Source organism: Octopus bimaculoides, chromosome 21, assembly GCF_046866305.1.
Source record: "Octopus bimaculoides isolate indiv1 chromosome 21, ASM4686630v1, whole genome shotgun sequence".
NCBI classification, from domain to species: domain Eukaryota; kingdom Metazoa; phylum Mollusca; class Cephalopoda; order Octopoda; family Octopodidae; genus Octopus; species Octopus bimaculoides.
In genome coordinates, this window is record NC_142948.1 from 2,985,158 (window position 1) to 3,005,009 (window position 19,852).

At 35.2% G+C, this 19,852-nt stretch overlaps 4 protein-coding genes across 6 annotated transcripts in view; 3 read left to right on the plus strand and 1 right to left on the minus strand.

The window, feature by feature from the left end:
* Positions 1-19,852, minus strand: part of LOC106868788 (UBX domain-containing protein 11) — a 283,501-nt gene that overhangs the window by 260,548 nt on the left and 3,101 nt on the right. The gene's annotated exons all lie outside the window — the stretch shown is intronic.
* Positions 194-8,465, plus strand: LOC106884126 (uncharacterized). The gene is made up of 3 exons (XM_089339231.1): positions 194-360; positions 1,206-5,043; positions 6,517-8,465. The coding sequence occupies exon 2, from the start codon at positions 1,472-1,474 to the stop codon at positions 3,242-3,244; it is 1,773 nt and encodes a 590-aa protein (XP_089195357.1). The 5' UTR covers positions 194-360; positions 1,206-1,471; the 3' UTR covers positions 3,245-5,043; positions 6,517-8,465.
* On the plus strand, positions 6,644-13,992 carry LOC149131475 (uncharacterized). Of its 3 annotated transcripts, none has more exons than XM_089339261.1 (2): positions 6,644-7,748; positions 12,327-13,986. In XM_089339261.1, exons 1-2 carry the CDS (start codon positions 6,644-6,646, stop codon positions 13,331-13,333), a joined length of 2,112 nt encoding a protein of 703 aa, XP_089195387.1. In that variant the 3' UTR covers positions 13,334-13,986. The 3 variants fall into 3 exon arrangements, with proteins under 3 accessions (XP_089195387.1, XP_089195385.1, XP_089195386.1); XM_089339259.1 differs by lacking the exon at positions 6,644-7,748 and adding an exon at positions 10,241-10,674 and having other exon boundaries at positions 11,966-13,992; XM_089339260.1 differs by lacking the exon at positions 6,644-7,748 and adding an exon at positions 10,279-10,501 and having other exon boundaries at positions 11,966-13,992.
* On the plus strand, positions 14,474-19,405 carry LOC106884112 (uncharacterized). The gene is made up of 2 exons (XM_089339241.1): positions 14,474-15,021; positions 16,833-19,405. Exon 2 carries the CDS (start codon positions 17,088-17,090, stop codon positions 18,630-18,632), a length of 1,545 nt encoding a protein of 514 aa, XP_089195367.1. The 5' UTR covers positions 14,474-15,021; positions 16,833-17,087; the 3' UTR covers positions 18,633-19,405.

Here is a 19,852-nt window from a genome sequence, read left to right on the forward strand (position 1 = left end):
ACAAGCAATCATCGCAAGTTTGAGACCAAAAACGAGAGATTGCCTTTTTTTTTTTCTCTCCTAATTCTGCCTGAGTCAGACACACAAACAGCCTACAAGTATGTGATCGATGTCTTTGACAGAATATTGTTTTCGTTACTGTGGTGCTTGTTGGTTGTCCAAAGTGAATTTCTGGTTGAATATGCGCATGTTCAACCGGATATTGACTACAGACACTTTAAGCCGAAGATTACTGTAATTATACGCATAATTAAATTACATATTTGTAAAGAAATCATTTCGCGTGAGATAGATGCTGATAGAAAGGTAATCGGCACTGTCTTCCTTCACTTCTGACAGCTAATACCATGACAGTGCCAGGTAATCATATTTATACATCATATTATATATATATTTTATAATGTTATATATATATAACATTATAACAAATAAATATATATATATATAAACACTAATTATCGCTTCAGTAATACATTTGTCCGCGATCAGTCTTCCTGACATTGTTATTTATACGAGGTGTACCAGGTAATTCAGCCGAGGCCGACCCCGCCTTTCATCTTTACGGGGTCGATAAATTAAGTACAAGTCGAGTAGTGGGTCGCTGGAATCGACTAGCTCCCTTCCCAAAGTTTCAAGCTTTCTTGAAAGGATTTATATTAGGTATTTTTTGTCGCTGATTTCTTGATATTATCGGTGTTTTTTTTTTTTTATCATTGTATTGTTTCTTTGGTTAATGTTTTGTCATAAAATTCGTGACTCCCCTAAAAAACAATATTTGGTCACAAGTCTGCTCAGCCAGGACTGACCTAGGGCTATAAAAAAAACAACAGAACAGAATGTTACGAACTGCTATTGGGCTGCTTATATATATGTGTGTGTGTGTGTGTTAGAGAATCAGAAGGTGTTGTGATATATTTTCAGTGAAATCGTTGTTTATTATTGCTAGTGGTGTCATCATTTGAGAGTTACGGGCCTTGATAAGGCTTTACTTTCGTCTGTCTACAACTACTTTCTTTAAGTTGACATATTACACAGCCTTAGGATGTAACTGTAGTTTGAAAATATGTATATTTCAAGTAAACCTCGATTGTCCATATAAATGTTTATATCTCCAGTTTATCAATTTAGAAATGTAGTAAATTTTCCAATGCTGTGCCTACTTTTAAATATCCTCTTTCACTTAAATTGTTTCTCTATTATTTCAGAAATATCCGATGCATGGACAATATTTATCAACTTTTAAAGACTGGAGGAAGATATTGGGCTCTCCAGATACAACCTGTGTGTATAAATCTATGTTTGAATTGGTGTGAAATATTCCTTGTGAACTGAGATTATCAGCAAAATTCTACTTCACTGTCTGGAATAAACTTGGAAACATCTACAAAGAGTTTGTGGTATCTTCATTCTTCAAAAACGATTTACAGTTGATGGAAATATAAACTAAAGCAGTGCTAAAGGAATAATAACTATGGAGAGTAAATTCTATGAAGAACCAATTGGGATTAAAACTGAGCCACAAACAAATAATTTTGCTGATGAGATGACGGAAGAGATACAAAAAACATCATATAAGTGTGATATCTTTAAGAGGTCATTCTCTCAAAAAAGTATCCTTACTCACAAAAGAAAACATAGTGGAGAAAAACCATATCACTGTAATATCTGTGGTAAATCATTTTCCCATAGAAATGTCTTAACTATTCACAAACGCATTCATACAGGAATAAAAGTATATCAGTGTGATGTGTGTGTGAAATCATTCTCCCAGAGTACTGCATTAAGTACTCACAAACGTATTCATACTGGAGAGAAGCCATATCACTGTGACATCTGTGATAAATCATTTTCTCAAAGAAATCGCTTAACTTTTCACAAAAGCATTCATACAGGAGAGAAGCCATATTGCTGTAACATCTGCAATAAATCCTTCTCAAATCCATATGTCTTAGATAAGCACAAACTTATTCATACAGGAGAGAAACCATATCACTGTGATATCTGTGGTAAATCATTTTCCCATAGTGGTAACTTAACTTGTCACAAACGTATTCATACAGGAGAGAAGCCATATCACTGTGATATCTGTGGTAAATTATTCTCTCGAAAATCTAACTTACCTAAACACAAACGCATTCATACGGGAGAGAGGCCTTATCACTGTGATATCTGTGGTAAATCATTCTCTCGAAATGGAGACTTGTCTAAGCATAAACGTATTCATACAGGAGAGAAGCCATATCACTGTGAGATATGTGGTAAATCATTCTCTCAAACTGGAGATTTAACTAAACACACACGAATTCATACAGGAGAGAAGCCATATTGTTGTGATATCTGTAGCAAATCATTCTCTGAAAGTAGTGAGTTAACTCGACATAAACGTATTCATACAGGAGAAAAACCATTTCACTGTAATATCTGTGGTAAATCATTTTCTCAAAATTCAGAAGTGACTAAACACAAACGCATTCATACTGGAGACAAGCAGAATTGTACTGATATCTGTGGTAAATCATTGTTACACTCAGGTAAATCAACTGCTGAAGAATATTCAAGGGAGAAACCATATCATTGTGATATCTGTGGTAAATCCTTTTCTGGAAGTAGTGACTTTACTAGGCATGGACGGACTCATACAGGAGAGAAGCCATTTTGTTGTGATATATGTGGTAAATCATTCTCTCGAAATGGGGATTTAACTAAACACAAACGTATTCATACAGGAGAGAAACCATATCACTGCGATATTTGTGGTAAATCATATTCTCAAAGTAGTGAGTTAACAAGACACAAACGAATTCATACAGGAGAGGAACCATATCACTGTGATATCTGCGGTAAATCTTTCTCTGAAGGAAGTTTCCTAACTAGACACAAACGCATTCATACGGGGGAGAAACCATATCACTGTGATATTTGTGGCAATTCATTCTCTCAGAATGGCGATTTAACTAGACACAAACGAGTTCATACAGGAGAAAAACCATATAACTGTGACATCTGTGGTAAATCCTTCTCTAGAAGTAGTTACTTGACAACTCACATTCGTGTACATACGGGAGAGAAGCCATATCATTGTGATATCTGTGATAAATCATTCTCTCAAAGTAGTGACTTAAATAAGCACAAACGTATTCATACAGGAGAGAAGCCTTATCTTTGTGATATCTGTGGCAAATCACTATCTGACACTGGCAGCTTCTCTAGACACAAGGATCTTCATACAAGAGAAAAGCCTTAGGATCTTGTTCAAAACGGGGGCACCAGTTTTCATTTATGTTTTATGTAGTGTTTTTGGTACCGAAAGACTTTCAAACTTCGTATACTTATCTATTTTGTGTTATAGAACAGAAAATAATTTTTGTATTCGAATTTATTTCATGTAAAAAATTGTCTTATTTCGATAATTTCAACCAATCACTGACAAGTATTCAGCTGTTTATACTTACTCCTTTGGCAGTTTAAGCGGTGTAAAGCGTATTTAATCTCCATTACTTCTGACATTTTGCAGAGACAACACACGTGTGTTCGTTTTCCCTAACCCTAACTGACTTGCTCCTTCCCTCAAAAACCATGCCTTGTGCCTATAATAGAAAGGTTTATTAGCTACTGCCAATATGCTTCAGCCATTTTTTGACAAGGAAATAATAATTTTATCACCGCCAGAATCGTTTGTTTACGTAGTCAGCACTTAATGTATACAGCTGAATAGACGTCAGTGATTGGTTGAAATTACAGAAATACGACAACTTTAACATGAAATAACTTGCGATGTACGTTTTTTTTTGTTAAGAAGACTAAGAGAAAAAGATGTTTTATATGACACATTCTACCAGTGTCCCAAGTTTCAAAGTGTTTCGTTAAGAAAATACTGCTGCCCCCGTTTTGAACAAGATCCAAGCCTTATAACTGATATGGGTAGTAAATCAGTTTCTCAAAGAATGTCACTTCACTACAAATATCTGCATTTCTACAGGTATAAACCGATCAGTGTCAAATTCTACTATAAATGATACTTTTCCTATCACCACAAAAGTATTCTCAGTGGAAAGACAATTGTGTGATAACTTTTTAACACTATATATAATATAACCGTAACTGTAGCTACTTTACTGAGATAACATATTACTGTGATGTTGTAAATAATTACTTTGTTTCAGAATAGTAACTTGTATTCCATCTAACATAATTCCAGAACAGAAAGAGTATAGTAAGATAACAGAGTAACACCATTAGGAAGGAAGTGAAATAAAAAATTAATTAACCCTTTTGTTACTGTATTTATTTTGAGATGCTCTGTGTTTCTTTCAGTTACTGCAAATATAATAAAGAATTTAGTAAAATAACTTAGTTATCATTCAGCTAGTTTAAGGAACATAAATTGTGACTAAGGTTTGGTGGAAGATTTTAATTCAAAACTTAGGGCAGATTGTACGATGCCTGTGCACTATGTGTGTGTGTGTGTGTGTAGCATTCGCCGCCCTTCAACCGTTTGCGTATGGATTCTCCCATCATTGGATGAACAAAAATTGAGGAATGTTTCAGAGCTTTACAACTATATATGAACTCACTCCAGGAAGCCCACCCATAAGATAACAAACGCCTCCGTGAAGATTTTCTCTGGTGCTGTTGGGTATACGACATTACAGCAGTGTACCTCAACTGCTACTTCCGAAATGCCTGTACTACCACTACAATATATCACACAACCGGGTGCCTGTGTTCACGAAATTGTGGTATGACACAGGCGTCAAAGTTTACTTTCACTTTTTTACAACACTAAACTGCATGCTAAATAGAAACACACAGATAGATAGATATACACGCGCGCTCGCCCACATCGATAACGGAATGGAAGAATGGTTATTGGACACAGACAAGCCCCGCTTGTATCCTGCTCAACCGGCAAAAAAGTTCGTTCGCCATGCGTGCGCATGTTCAACCGGATATTGACAGAAAGCATCACTCCGATTGACAGCTAAACAATATTTTTATTCCAATCTCAACCATGCAAAGAATATTTTTGTTAGCTGAATCACGGTAAAGTAATCCTATTTATTTACTGTACTGTAATATTTACATATACCTATTATATTGCATTATTCATGTAGTACTAGTTCTGCATTCAGGTTAACACATTCCCACTGTCATCGATTTCCTCAAAAAATTTGTTGTAATTCATACTTAGAGTATCTTTTGTTCATGTTGACCTCTTGATTTCCTCCTGTTTTTCCCCCATCTTTCATTGATATTATGTTTCGTTTTGTTTGATGTCATCAAATTCGTTGCACCCCTTTAAACGTGGGTTTAATCACATTTTACCGGTGACTCTATGACAATCAGTGACCTCTCTGGACTCAGAAGAATGTTAACATCCACTATTTTATAGTTCAGGTATCTCTAAAGTGTTCGATATCGACCCCTGGGGTCGGTGGGACTATTCAAGGGGTCAATATATGCATAGCAGCACATCAACTTTATTATCTTGTACATGCCTGGGGGTCGATGAAGAGTTAAGGATTCTTTGAAGGGGTCGATGGTGTAAAAAGTTGAGGGACCCCTGCTATAGTTTAACACATGTGTAATGTTACACAATCTAAAGTTGTAGTCTGTAAATATGCTCATTTCAAACAGGGTTGTATGATGTAATTTTAAATCAAGAAGTAAAATTTGAATGGTTCAGGTCAGATTTTACATCTGTATTTGCTTAAAAGGCCGTTTATCATCGTAAAATAGTGAAAGTAAGTTGTCCGTAAAAAATGAAAGTAAAATTGCGATAGAAACCGGAAGTGACAAGTGATATACCAAAATTTTATAAAACACGTTTGATATCCGATGGGTGGGTTTCTTATGTGGATCTCGGCAACTTCTATTATGAAGTTGTGAACCATTCAATTTTGTTGATCCACATGATGACGAAACAAATTTAGAGACTGAGAAAAAATTATGAATCTCATTTCGTACATCAATGGCTTATATTTTCTCGTAAATGTGATTGTTTCCATCTTGTATAATATATATATATATATTATTTTATTATATGTCTTTATTTTCTCCTAGTAATAAATAACTCGGATAAAATAAATTGGTTAATAGATACCAGGGTAGCACATTATGCAGTTATAATATGCGTTTATTCCATTCTTTAAATTTATATATATATATATATATATATATATATATATATATATATATATATATATATATATATATATACGGCTATTAAATATATGTATGTTTATGTATTGGCTGCATTGGTATGTCCTATAGTGTTGAATTGCAATTACGGGATGTCACTGTCATCACTTCTGGTTTCATTTCGGTTCCACCGAGCCATATCTTGTTTCCAATCAGTAACTACCCACCAGGGCTCACATTTCTGACCCTTGAAGCAACTTCTACTGCCTCTATAACCAACTTAATTACTTCCTGCTCACTGTAGAAAATTTTCAACTGTTGATTCTCTGCTTTTAAGTAATCCCTATGTCTTACACTCTTTCTCCATTATTTCAGAATGTGACAAGGTAATTTGGCATCCTCAGAAGAATTTGACACATATTTGAAATTTGTGATATAGTGATGTATCGAGGAAGATCACAGTTGTTTGAAATATAACAGAAGTGTCAAAGGGAAAGTAACTATGGAAAATGAATTGCAAAACAGCCAGGTTAAATGCAAAACAGAGTCTGAAACTATGGATTTTTGTGAGGAAATGCTGAAAGACAGGGGGAAAACATCATATCACTGTGATATGTGTGGTAAATCATTCTCTCAAAATAGTAACCTTATTGCTCACAAATGCTTTCATACAGGAGAGAGACCATATCATTGTGATATTTGTAGTAAATCTTTCTTTGAAGAAAGTGTCTTAACTAAACACAAACGTATTCATACTGGGGAGAAACCACATCACTGTGATATTTGTAGCAAATCATTCTATCGAAGTAGTGACTTGACTACTCACATACGTACCCATACAGGAGAGAAACCATACCAATGTGATATCTGTAGGAAATTATTCTCTCATAGAAATGCCTTAACTATCCACAAACGCATTCATACTGGAGAGAAACCATATCACTGTGATATTTGTGGTAAATCATTCTCTGGAAGTAGTGAATTAACTACCCACACACGCATTCATACTGGAGAGAAACCATACCATTGTGATATCTGTGGTAAGTCATTCACTGGAAGTAGTCACTTAACCAGTCACAAACGCATCCATACAGGAGAGAAGCCATATCACTGTGATATCTGTGGTAAATCATTCTCTGCAAATAGTCAATTAACTATCCATAAACGCATTCATACAGGAGAAAAGCCATACCTCTGTGATATCTGTGGTAAAGCATTTGTTGCAAGTGGGGAATTAACTGTCCACAGACACATTCATACTGGAGAGAAACCATATCACTGTGACATCTGTGGTAAATCATTATCTGATCCAGGTAACTTAGCAAAACACAAACGTATTCATACAGGACAGAAGCCATTTCCCTGTGATGTCTGTGATAAATTTTTCTCTGAAAGAAGTCACTTAACTAAACACAAACGTATTCATACTGGTGAGAAGCCATATCGCTGTGATATCTGTGGTAAAACCTTTTCTAAAAGTAGTAATGCAACTAGACACAAACGCATTCATACAGGTGAGAAACCATACCACTGTGCTATCTGCAATAAATCATTCTCCCACACAGGTAGCTTAGCTAGGCACAAGTGTATTCATACGGGAGAAAAACTATGTAATTGATATTAGTGATAAATATCACATAACTATATATGTGTGTTATACTTTCATATCTATGTGCATGCGTAGGTATACGTATATATATATATGAATACATCCTCACTAGTAGTACTATTTTGTTAAGCGCATCTACTAAGCAGTATGAACTGTGTCTAAGGCAGATACGCAGTGTGTATCACTCCGCTATAGATACTATCTGTAAACATGTCAAGTAAATAAACACGTAGAATCATAACAATGCCTTCAGTGAGTTGTTTATTATCCCATCAAGAACAAAAGAATACATAACAATGTGTATATTTTTGCAAAAGAGTAAATGTTTTCAACTTCAGAAGTGGCTCTGTGTTCATAAATATATACACAGAAATTTATTCACACAGGGAAGCCGTTTGATAAAGCCTTCAACATCTCGGATAACAATACTTCAATAAAAACCTCTTAACACTGTGTTTTGTACAATCACAACAGATATCTACATTGGTGAGATATCTTAACACTGATATTGCTCCTGAAAGTACTGTTCCAGCTTCTTCGTATATATTCTATATAGCACCTGTGCAAAAGTAATAATACATGATACAATATAATTGCATCTTGTATATAATTTCAATCTTATGCATTTATTCATGTATCAAGTAAATATTCTAGTTGAAATTTTAATTATCTGCGTATCCCAATAAAAGACTGATTCTGTTGTCAGTAAAATTTATATTTTTGTCATATTTATTTAATGATTCAATGTTAATTTGCATGTATGGATATGAATACATGGTGTTATAGTTTGTAATCCATCATCAATGCACCCTTCTCTCAGTGCACTGGCATGGTTTGGATTGGACAACCATAAATAGCAGAGTTCACCAAAAAAAACGTTTACATTAATTGTGTGCTTTGAAATTATAATTTGCTGACAGAAATTGGTATTAAATGCTAGGTAAAGAGGTTATCAAACAGTGAGTGAGTGATAAGAAATAGGATAAATTGATTAAATAATAACAATGATGGCTATAGTATGAACATGTGATATAGCCAGTTAGTTGACAGTAGCCAAGTGAGAGCCAGCAACAAGTATAGAAATCTACTGACCAACTTTCCACCTACAAAACCTTACCTAATTTACTAAGGTTTAAATGATGGACTGAACTTTCATTACAAAGTTCTACCTGCAGGAGTGAATTCCAAATAATTATACAACCTTAAATTTATTCAATAAAAATCTTTCAGAATACTTCTCCATCACAACCATCCCTACAACTTAATTATCATTCCACATAGCTTCACCTACCCCTGAAAATTTTAGACCAGTCCAAATTCACCAGTGCACCACCCTTGCCAGGAACTTTACTAACCCGATCTAAGGTGAAGGTTGTCGTGTATCGTCCTTCCAGGGATGGCACAGGTTTGTGCCTCCCCAACCAGGTCGACCATTCACTCACTACAAAAAGTGAAAAGATTTTTAGTGATCTCTCTCTCTCTCTGACACACACACACACAGCAAGGACATCACTCTCTCTGTCTCTTCACACACACTAACAAAAGCACTTCACTTACACACCACACTTTCTGTCTCGCACACACCATCAAACACACACACGCACGAACATCAATTCTTCCGATTCACGCCAACTTCAAAAGTTCTTCCCTCATACAATCGTGCTCTCTCTGTCTCTTTCGCTTTCACGCCGACTTCAGAAGATCCCATTTCCCTCCCAACCACATATGTGAAAAAATAAAATAATTTTACGGAAATCGACGATCATCTTCACAAAGGTAAATAAACACATGTGGTTTGTAACTAGCAGTCGTGTGTTCTCGTAACGAAAGATCACCAGTAACAAGAGATAGGAGACAAACATTAGGCAACATCAGCCTAATTGTCTGCTGATGATAGTTCAGCCGCTATCATTTGATCATATGAATTCGAGAGGAATTTTTCATGATTTTCCTGCCAAAACATGGCTATAAATAAAGAAACACGAGACAGAGAAAAGCATTAGAGAGATCCAGGGCCGACCAAAGCCTTGTGAGTGGATTTGGTAGACGGAAACTGAAAGAAGCCTGTCATATATGTGTATGTATGTGTTTGCCCCCCCCCCCACCCCCCACTATCGCTTGACAACTGATGCTGGTGTGTTTACATCCCCGTAACTTAGTGGTTCGGCAAAAAGAGACCGATAGAATAAGTACTAGGCTTACAAAGAATAAGTCCTGGGGTCGATTTGCTCGACTAAAGGCGGTGCTCCAGCATGGCCGCAGTCAAATGACTGAAACAAGTAAAAGAGTAATATTTTTCAGAAGTGCTTTTAACTTCCCGATTTATTCAGTTACAATGTTTCATCCTCTCCCTTTAACTTCTTAACCTCTCCTACGAACGGAGTTACCCTGCTATCTTTCTATACTATATCGTTAAAAGATGATCTACAAAGACCTAACAGCATTGAACAAGACATAATACCGTGACCGCACTTACAAATTCCTTCGCTAAAAAGACAATTCGGATTGCGCATGTTCAACCGGATATTGACTTTGCACCGCCCGTCTTGGGTGAGGAATGTCATAAAATATCCATTAACTAGTTTCAAGTCAATCTAAAGAATTATTTTATTTAATTTCAAACATAAAGTAATGGAAAAATAGTCATATGTATCTGAAGTTATATGATATCTACATTGTACTGACTCTTCTCTGTTCAGTAACATATATCGCCACCATTACTAACTTTCGAATACCTGTCATTTATTCAAGGTATTTTTTGTTTATAATTGCCTCAATTTCTTTTTTATACTTTGATCATTATGAAGTTTTTCTTTTGTTTAATCTCTCATGAAATTTGTAACAACATCCCTGTAAGCAACCTAAACTGGACAACAGATCAGCTGCTCAATCAAACCTGGCGGGGTTGCAACGAGAGCATAAAAGTAATTGTACCTTTTTTTCTTTTTCTTTTTTGCAAAAACTTCGAGGAGCGTAAGATGAATTATCTTTGTAAAGTAATAAAGTATAATAGCTAAAAGGATCGGATAACTAGAGTTCTCCGGAGTAGGAGTATGCAATGTATACATATATCTACCTTAACGTTTACACTAGCAGTACCCATGGAAAATTCCACGGTTATTCTGAAAATTTTAAGATGGTTGGAAGTTCATAAAGAACAACGAAATATATCATTTCTTTTGAAATTGTATTTTGTTTGCTACATTTGATTCTTGATATGGTATTGGGTTGGTGCATAATTATTGCGGCTTTTTTTCAACGAAAACAAAAACATCTTTAAATGATTATTCCGGAGCATATTCACCATCTACTTCAATTACTGCTTCCCATTTGCTTGGCAAACGGTCAGACCATCAATTTAAAAACGTTTTTGTTAAATATTGTTATTGTTTTTGTTGAATAAAATTTAGGCACCAAGCCAATATAATTGTGCACCCAGGTAATATTGAATGTGTAGTCTCAGAAGACAACATATCTGAAGTCACATCTAGACTTGTTATTACTTTACGTCAAGACAAAATGGTAAAGTGTAATGATATATATACGTGTGTATGAGATTGTGCAAGTAAGGCCGGGTTCAATTTCTGACATCGTTTCAGTTTCAGTCCCACTCTATGCTTCATGGATAGAAGCTTGTGTGTGTGTGTATGTATATATATATATATATATATATATATATATACATATATATATATATATATATATATATATATATATATATATATTAACTTCGGGTTTCCCTTCACTTCTACAATGCCCAACGGCCTCATCGTTCATACAAACGATGGTATTTACTTGCAGTCCACTACCAACTCTTACCCGTTTCCCAGTGAGGTAATATTTCCCCATGGGCAGACAAGCTCTTGTACAATTTTGGCACACATTTACATCAATCACAGGAGACAAAAAATATACAATCTCGCACATGCGTAAACACATACTTATAAGCATGCAGGATGGGCTTCTTTCAGTTTCCATCTACCAAATTCATTCTCATGGTTTAAATAGCCTGTGGCTACAGCAGAAGCCGCTTGCCTAAGGTACAATATAGTGTGACTGAACCTGAAACACTGTAGTTAGCAAGCAAACTTCTTAACCACAAAGCCACACTTACACCTTAATTTATCATTTTATCAAAATAAAAATGTTGAAAAATTTCCAATGAATCGCTATTTTGGAGTATTCTATATAGCTAATATTATTTCTCTATTTCAGAATATTGGATGTCATTGGCATAAGAAGATTTCTGATGCTTCAAGTGGATCATTTAAAGACAAAGGGAGGCTGCTGTACAGAGCAGATAGGATTCTGTTTATATAAACCAGTGGAGGAACTAATGAGAAATATTTCCAGTTCTTCACTGTCTCGAATATGTGCAGGATTATTTTGTTTGTAAATTAAAATTGAACAAATTTACAAAATACTTCGCTTTAGGAAATCACAGTCAATGAAGATGCTACAGTAGAAATATTTGTTGGAAATAAGAGAAGAATAATTATGGAATTAGAGATATGTGAAAGAGAGCCTGAAAGGACTGATTTTCTTGATGGAACACTGAAAGAGTTAGAAAAAATGTCATATGACTGTGACATATGTGGAAAATCATTCTCTCAAAAAAGAAACCTAACTACACATAAACGCATTCACACAGGTGAGAGACCATATCATTGTGACATCTGTGGTAAGTCATTTTCTGAAGGAAGTGTCTTAACTAAACACAAACGAATTCATACAGGTGAGAAGCCGTATCACTGTGATATCTGTGGTAAATCATTCTCTGGGAGTAGTGACTTAACTACTCACATACGCATTCATACAGGAGAGAAACCATATCACTGTGACTTCTGTGGTAAAGCATTCTCTCATGGAAATGCCTTAACCATACACAAACGAATTCACACAGGAGAGAAGCCATATCACTGTGATATCTGTGCCAAATCATTCTCTCATAGAGATGCCTTAACTATACATGAACGCATTCATACAGGAGAGAAGCCATATCATTGTGAAATCTGTGGTAAATCATTCTCTCGAAGAGGTGACTTGACTACTCATAAGCGCATTCATACAGGAGAGAAGCCATATCACTGTGATGTCTGTAGTAAGTCATTTTCAAGAAGCACTCACTTAACTATTCACAAGCGCATTCATACCGGAGAAAAGCCATATCTCTGTGATATCTGTGGTAAATCATTTTCTGTAAGCAGTGACTTAACGACTCACAAACGTATTCATACGGGAGAGAAGCCATATCACTGTGATATTTGTGGTAAAGCACTATCTGACCCAGGGAATCTAACCCGGCATAAGTATATTCACACAGGAGAGAAGCCATATCACTGTGATATTTGTGGTAAATCATTCTCTCATAGAAATGCCTTAACTGTACACAAACGTACACACACTGGAGAGAAACCATATAACTGCAGTATCTGTGGTAAACCGTTCTCTCATGGAAATGCGTTAACTATACACAAACGTATTCATACAGGGGAGAAGCCATATCACTGTGATATCTGTGGTAAATCATTCTCTAGAGGTAGTCAGTTAAATACACATGCATGTATTCATACAGAACAGTAAACCTATAAGCAGTTATTCTATGAAAAGTGTTATTCATAGATGTATTGACACACAGAGCAAATATATGAGTATCTTTAATCTATAATAAACACTGCAATATGTTAATAAATGCATTGTTTCAGGAAATTCATATATCCCATGAAACTCTCTCCAGAATAGAGAAGAGAAAGACAAATTAGTAAATATTGTTATAAATCAGAGACATCACAACAATTGTTACATTATGATGAAACACACAAACCATAAAAAACATTTTATCATGCTATACTAGGATATATATTATATCATTATACATTCATTCATGTACTTTATATATTCTAGTTTAAAGTTTATGTATGAATCTTATCAAAGGAATGATTTCATTGTTGCTAAGATTTGAGTTATTTCATCAGTTCTTAACCATCATTAAGTTAAATGTTAATTGCATGTGTCAATGTAATTGATGTTGAACTGATTGTAAATGCGCAGAGTCGAGTATAGTCTGTGATTAGATGTCTCCAGTGCTTTTATTCATTTCCCATGCTGCCCTCTGAACATGTCCATTGTATAAGATACCTCTACATTTTCTCAGTTTGGACGTAAGAATCTTCATCCTGACCTTAAAATTCTTTGTGGCTATTTCTTACTAAATTGGAGCTGAAATAAAACCGGTCTTCTCATATTTGTATTTTAGTTTCTTCTTTTTTTATTAATAAAGGAACATATTTGTTATGTTGTTATTGATGATAATCTAGAACAAACATGGCAACACAATAGATATATTTATTTTCAGAATGGTGACCCAGTATTGTTCCTTGGTAAGTCAAAGGGATTCTAGCATCCACAAGCAAGATAAAATAATCAAATGTGTTTCTGTAATCTAACCAAAATGTTATAACATGTTATAAAATCTGTATTAAAAAAAAAAAAAATTGTAAAATTTTTCAGGCAAAAAGGGGTGGGATTCAAGGTATGTGGTATGTGCTGTTGGTTCTAGCACATACCACGACCATGAGGAAACAGTCTGCTGGGTGGGAGCGTACTCACGTAAGTATTTTTTATACATTCGTGTATACGTTTTAAAAGGTGCCCTTGCTGTACACAAGTTACAGTTCGTGTGTAACCAAGTCAAGCGCATGCTCAACCGGATATGCATACGACACTACGATGTAATTTTTTAAAATGTAAATTAAACCTTCATTCTAAACGCAAAGATTTGAAAACATTTCACATAACGTCAAACAAGGATTCCATGGCAAAGTACCATATTATCATATGACTATATGTGCAAATTGTAGTGACGTCATCTTGGAAGGCCTGCCGGAAGTTTGCGCATGCGCAGAAAACTAGCAACAGCTAAATTCTCTTTTGGACGCTAGCAGCTGAACGATACAGACGTGTCTCCAGCAGCTCTCCCGAGCTGCTACCTCGGCGCATCCCCGCTATGCATGAACGGACAAGATTGACTCATTCCACTAGGCTTCTGCCGATTCGCCCACAGGAAGGAAATGGTTTATATTGCGAATCAAAGAATAAATGTGTATACTGTTGAAATTAACGAAAACTCTTGATTCTTTCTTCAATTAATATTTGATGTGAAGGATGCGAGCAGCACCCATCCAGTGCGGGAATCTGTCATCCTGTTACAAAATCTTTGCCATTCATCAACACATCATGAACTTCCTGATATTACATACGATTTAAACGAGGTATGTGTATTGATATTTCTTCATTCAATCCTTTTCCTTTTAACTGATCTGCCGTAATATTCGTGACTTCCATGAAAACAACCTGGCTTTGATCACATATCTACACAATCAAAACAGAGCAACGTTTATGAATAACAATAGATGACTACAGAGAAGAAAGTGTTGGAACCTACTTTTCTCAAGTTCAAAACATATGTAATGAGAAATGTGAAAGTGTAGTTGTAAGCATTTTCTCTCTAGCTCTGCCAATTTGTCGTCCTTATTCGCACAATCATAACAATAAGTTTTCATCAAGTAACATCTCTCACAAACACAATGCTAATTTCTATCCACTGCTTTACTTGTGTTGAGAGATATTCATATCTGGGCATTCTTTGATGTTCAAGACCGACTTTCTCTTGACAGCTACGGTCACCGACACACACATATACAGTCATGCACACACACACACACGCGATTATCCAAACATAGACATATACAGAAATCTGTTTTATGCTGATGTACTTTTTTTACTATTGTTATTTTGTTTAGATATATTGTTGTGATTTTTTGGTCTTGTTTCGTGAACCTTTCATACATACATACATGATGGGTTTTCCATCGGTTTCGACGATGAACATTCAGTGGTTCGATCAAATGAATTACCTTCACAATGAAATTAACGTCTAAGTGGCTGAGTATTCCACAAACATGTATACCCTTAATGTAATTCTCAAACAGAATGGTCCAGATGGACTGTATGTAATCTGAACCTTTCCCCCCTTGTGTTTTTTTTTTTTTTTACGGAATCCCACGTTTTAGGCTATGGAGATTCCGATTCTGAAAAAAAAATTTCAAAATTTCGATTCCCCCCCCCCCCCCCGGTTTTTATATAGGTTCACAGGGTAAACCTAACACTAGTTTTGTGAGATTTGGCTGTTATTTCTAGCATGTAAATAGCCTGCTTGGTGGGGGGGGGGGGTTGAAATTTTTCAAAAAATGTTTTTTCATAATCGGAATCTCCATAGCCTAAAACGTGGGATTCCGTAAAAAAATTAATAAATAAGGGGGGGAAAGGTTCAGATTACATATAGTCCGTCTCTACCGTCAAGGGAATGAAAGTCGGTCTTGAACATCAAAGCGTGTGTGGTATATCAGAGCAAAAAGTAAATATACATAAAATCTTTTTACGGATTTTACCGAACACGCCATCAAAACAGCTGGGAAGCAATGGCAGGTAAAATATGTACAGGGTGTCCATAAAGTCTTTTTACAATTTGACTGAATATGTAGCACCACAACTCCCAGACCTTGAACCAACCATCATTTTCCAGCAAGATGGTGCCCCACTACATTGAAGACTACATGTTCATGAGTTCCTTAATCATACATTTCCAGACTGTTGGATTGGAAGGGATGGACCAATTCCGTGGCTACCACGTTCACCAGATATCACACCTCTGGATTGCTTTCTATGGGGCTATGTTGAAGATATCGTGTATCGAACAAAGGTACGGAACATTACTGAACTAAAGCAAAAGATAACAGATGCAATTGCAACCATTGACGAGGCTATGCTACAGAGAACATGGCAAGGAATCAATTGCCGTCTTGATGTGCTTCGTGCAACTAATGGTGTCCATACAGAGGTGTATTAAATGAGGTAAAAATTAAAAAATTTGTAAACCACTGAGTACAATAGAACAAGTCTGATTAAGATATCTTATCAATTGTCTTTGTAATAAAAATTTTAAATTGTCAAAAGGATGCTTATTAAAATAATCTATTTTTAAGTATCTCCGATATTATATACTGTTTCTGTTTTATTTCAGATATACCAAATGACACATGCATGACAAATTTTTTTTACTTCAAATGCATCAAGAATATTGCTCATCATTGAATTGAAATATTTCTGATCTGGCAGCAGCCTAACCGACTGGATCCATTATTTTCTGTGTACAGAGAAAATCGGCAAACTTCATCTGCATTACTACCTCGAATATGGACATATGGAATTTGCATTCAAATTAAATATTTACTAACAAGTTTCTGGCATCATCGTATGTTAACAAACATCTCAGTTGATGTCTCATATTGCAAAAAAACAAAATAAGAATATACGAATAACAGTGGGCAAAGAAAAAAAAATGGATAATGAGTCGTATGAGAAACAGGCTGATGACATATGTACAGAGGAAGGGAAAACATGTTGTTGTGACATCTGTGGTAAGTCGTTCTCTAAAAAATACAGCCTAACCATTCACAAACGTATTCATACTGAACAGAATCCGTATCGCTGTGATAACTGTGGTAAAGTATTCTCTCAAAAGATTCACCTAACTAGACACAAACGGTATCATAAAGAAGACAAGCCATACCATTGTAATATCTGTGGTAAGACATTCTTGTCGAAGACTGCATTGACAGTTCACACATCTATTCATACGGGAGAGAAACCATATGAGTGTGATGTCTGTGGTAAATCATTCTCTGCATCTTATTACTTAACAAGACACAAATACATTCATACATCAGAAAGACCATATCGCTGCGATATATGTGGTAAATGTTTTTATGGAAGTGTTGACTTGACTAGACATAAACGCATTCATACAGGAGAGAGACCGTATCACTGTGATATTTGTGGTAAATCATTTTGTGGAAGTAATGACTTATCTAAACACAAGCGTATTCATACAGGAGAGAAGCCATATGAATGTGATATCTGCGGCAAATCATTTTTCTCTGGTAATGGATTAATCACACACAAACGTATTCATACAGGTGAGACACCATTTCAATGCGATATTTGTAGAAAATCATTCTCTTGCAGAGATGGCTTAACTAAACACAGACGTATTCATACAGGAGAGAAGCCATACCACTGTAATATCTGTGGTAAATCATTTGCGAGAAGTAGTGACTTAACAATACACAAACGTATTCATACTGGTGAGAAACCATATCACTGTGATATCTGTGGTAAATCATTCTCTGGAAATGGCAATTTAGCAAAGCACAAATTAATTCATACAGGAGAGAAACCATATCACTGTGATATTTGTGGTAAATCATTCTGTGAAAATGGCAACTTAACTGCACATAAATATATTCATGTTGCAGAAAAGTCAATTAAATGTGAGATCTGTGGTAAATTATTCTCTCGAAGTGATCAATTACATAGGCATAAACGGATTCATACAGGGGAAAAACCATACCGCTGTGATATCTGTGGTAAAGCTTTCTCTGATAAAAGTGCATCTAATATTCACAACCGTGTTCATACAGGAGAGAAACCATATCATTGTGATATCTGTGGTAAAGCATTTTGTGGCAGCAGTGAGTTAACTAAACATAAACGCACCCATACAGGTGAGAAACCGTATCACTGTGATATTTGTGGTAAATCATTCTCTGTAAGTAGTGACATACATAGGCACAGACGCATTCACACAGGTGAAAAACCTTACCAATGTGATATATGTGGCAAATCATTCTCTGAAAATGGTAGCTTGTTGAAACACAAATTTATTCACACAGGGGAAAAAGCACATAGCTGTGAAATTTGTGGCAAATCTTTCTACATTAGAAATAAATTAACTAGACACATGCGTATTCATACAGGTTAGAGCATATCACTGTGATATTTGTAGTAAATCATTCTCTACTGGTAGACTGTCAACTATACATGCATGGTTTCATACAGAAAGAAAAACTTTTCAATGTAAAGAGTTACTTGTAGAAATGTACACACAGTGGAAGGTAAATTTGGATGTGTGATCACAATCTTTCAAACATCTATAATAAATACAACTGTACCGTGGTGAGAATTTACCACTGTGATATATAAGTAAATGCTTGTTTCAGGAAACTCGTATATATCTCATGTAATTGTTTCCAGAACAGATGGCATTGATTTATTTGATATTGTTGGTAAATATCGATGAAACTACTGATAAATCTGGAACTCAATCACAACATTTGTTATGTTAGAAAGCATTTCGTCATGCTAAATTAGAATATAAATATATCATTATATATTCGTTCATGTAACGTTTATTATGTATGAATCTTATCAAAGGGATGATTTCATTGTTCGTAAGATTTGAGTTGTTTTATCAGTTCTCAAGCATTGTTAAACTAAATTTTAATTGCATGTATCAAGTCAATGTAATTAATCTTGAACTGATCCTAAATGCACAGTCTGGTATAGTTTACGATTAAATGTCTCCCGTGTTTTTATTCATTTTCCTATGTTGGCGTCGGTTGGACATTTCTGCCATACAAGATATCACCACATTTTCTCAAGCTTGTATTCTCTAGGTTTTGAAGCCCAAAATCTTCACCATCCTTTGTAACCTTTCTTAAATTCAAAATGAAATAAAACTGGAGTTCTCTTGTATTTGTACTTTAATTGCTTCCTTTTCTGATTAATAAAGGAACATCTTTGTTGATATGTTGTTATTGAAGATAATCAAAAACAAATAATGGTAACTCGAAGGCTTACATTACTCATGCAACTGAGATACAGTTTGGAATTCTACTAAATTTGTGGAATCACGTTAACCTATTTCTTCAACGACAAAAAACAAAATTTGTTAAAAAAGTTTTGGAGAAATATGTCATATTTTCTTTCCTAATCCATCCCACTACCATCTATGATTGTTCCAAAACCATGTGTTTGTTGGAAGCCAAAAGTCCTGGCAATATCTTTTATCACCTTCAAATTATACACTAGTAATTTCACTTGTATAGGGTAAGGAGCTGTTTCCATGGTTATTCCAGACCCATGAGACAAATGTAGTGTGCCCTATCAGTAAGACTTCAACCACTTCTTGTATTTATTTTG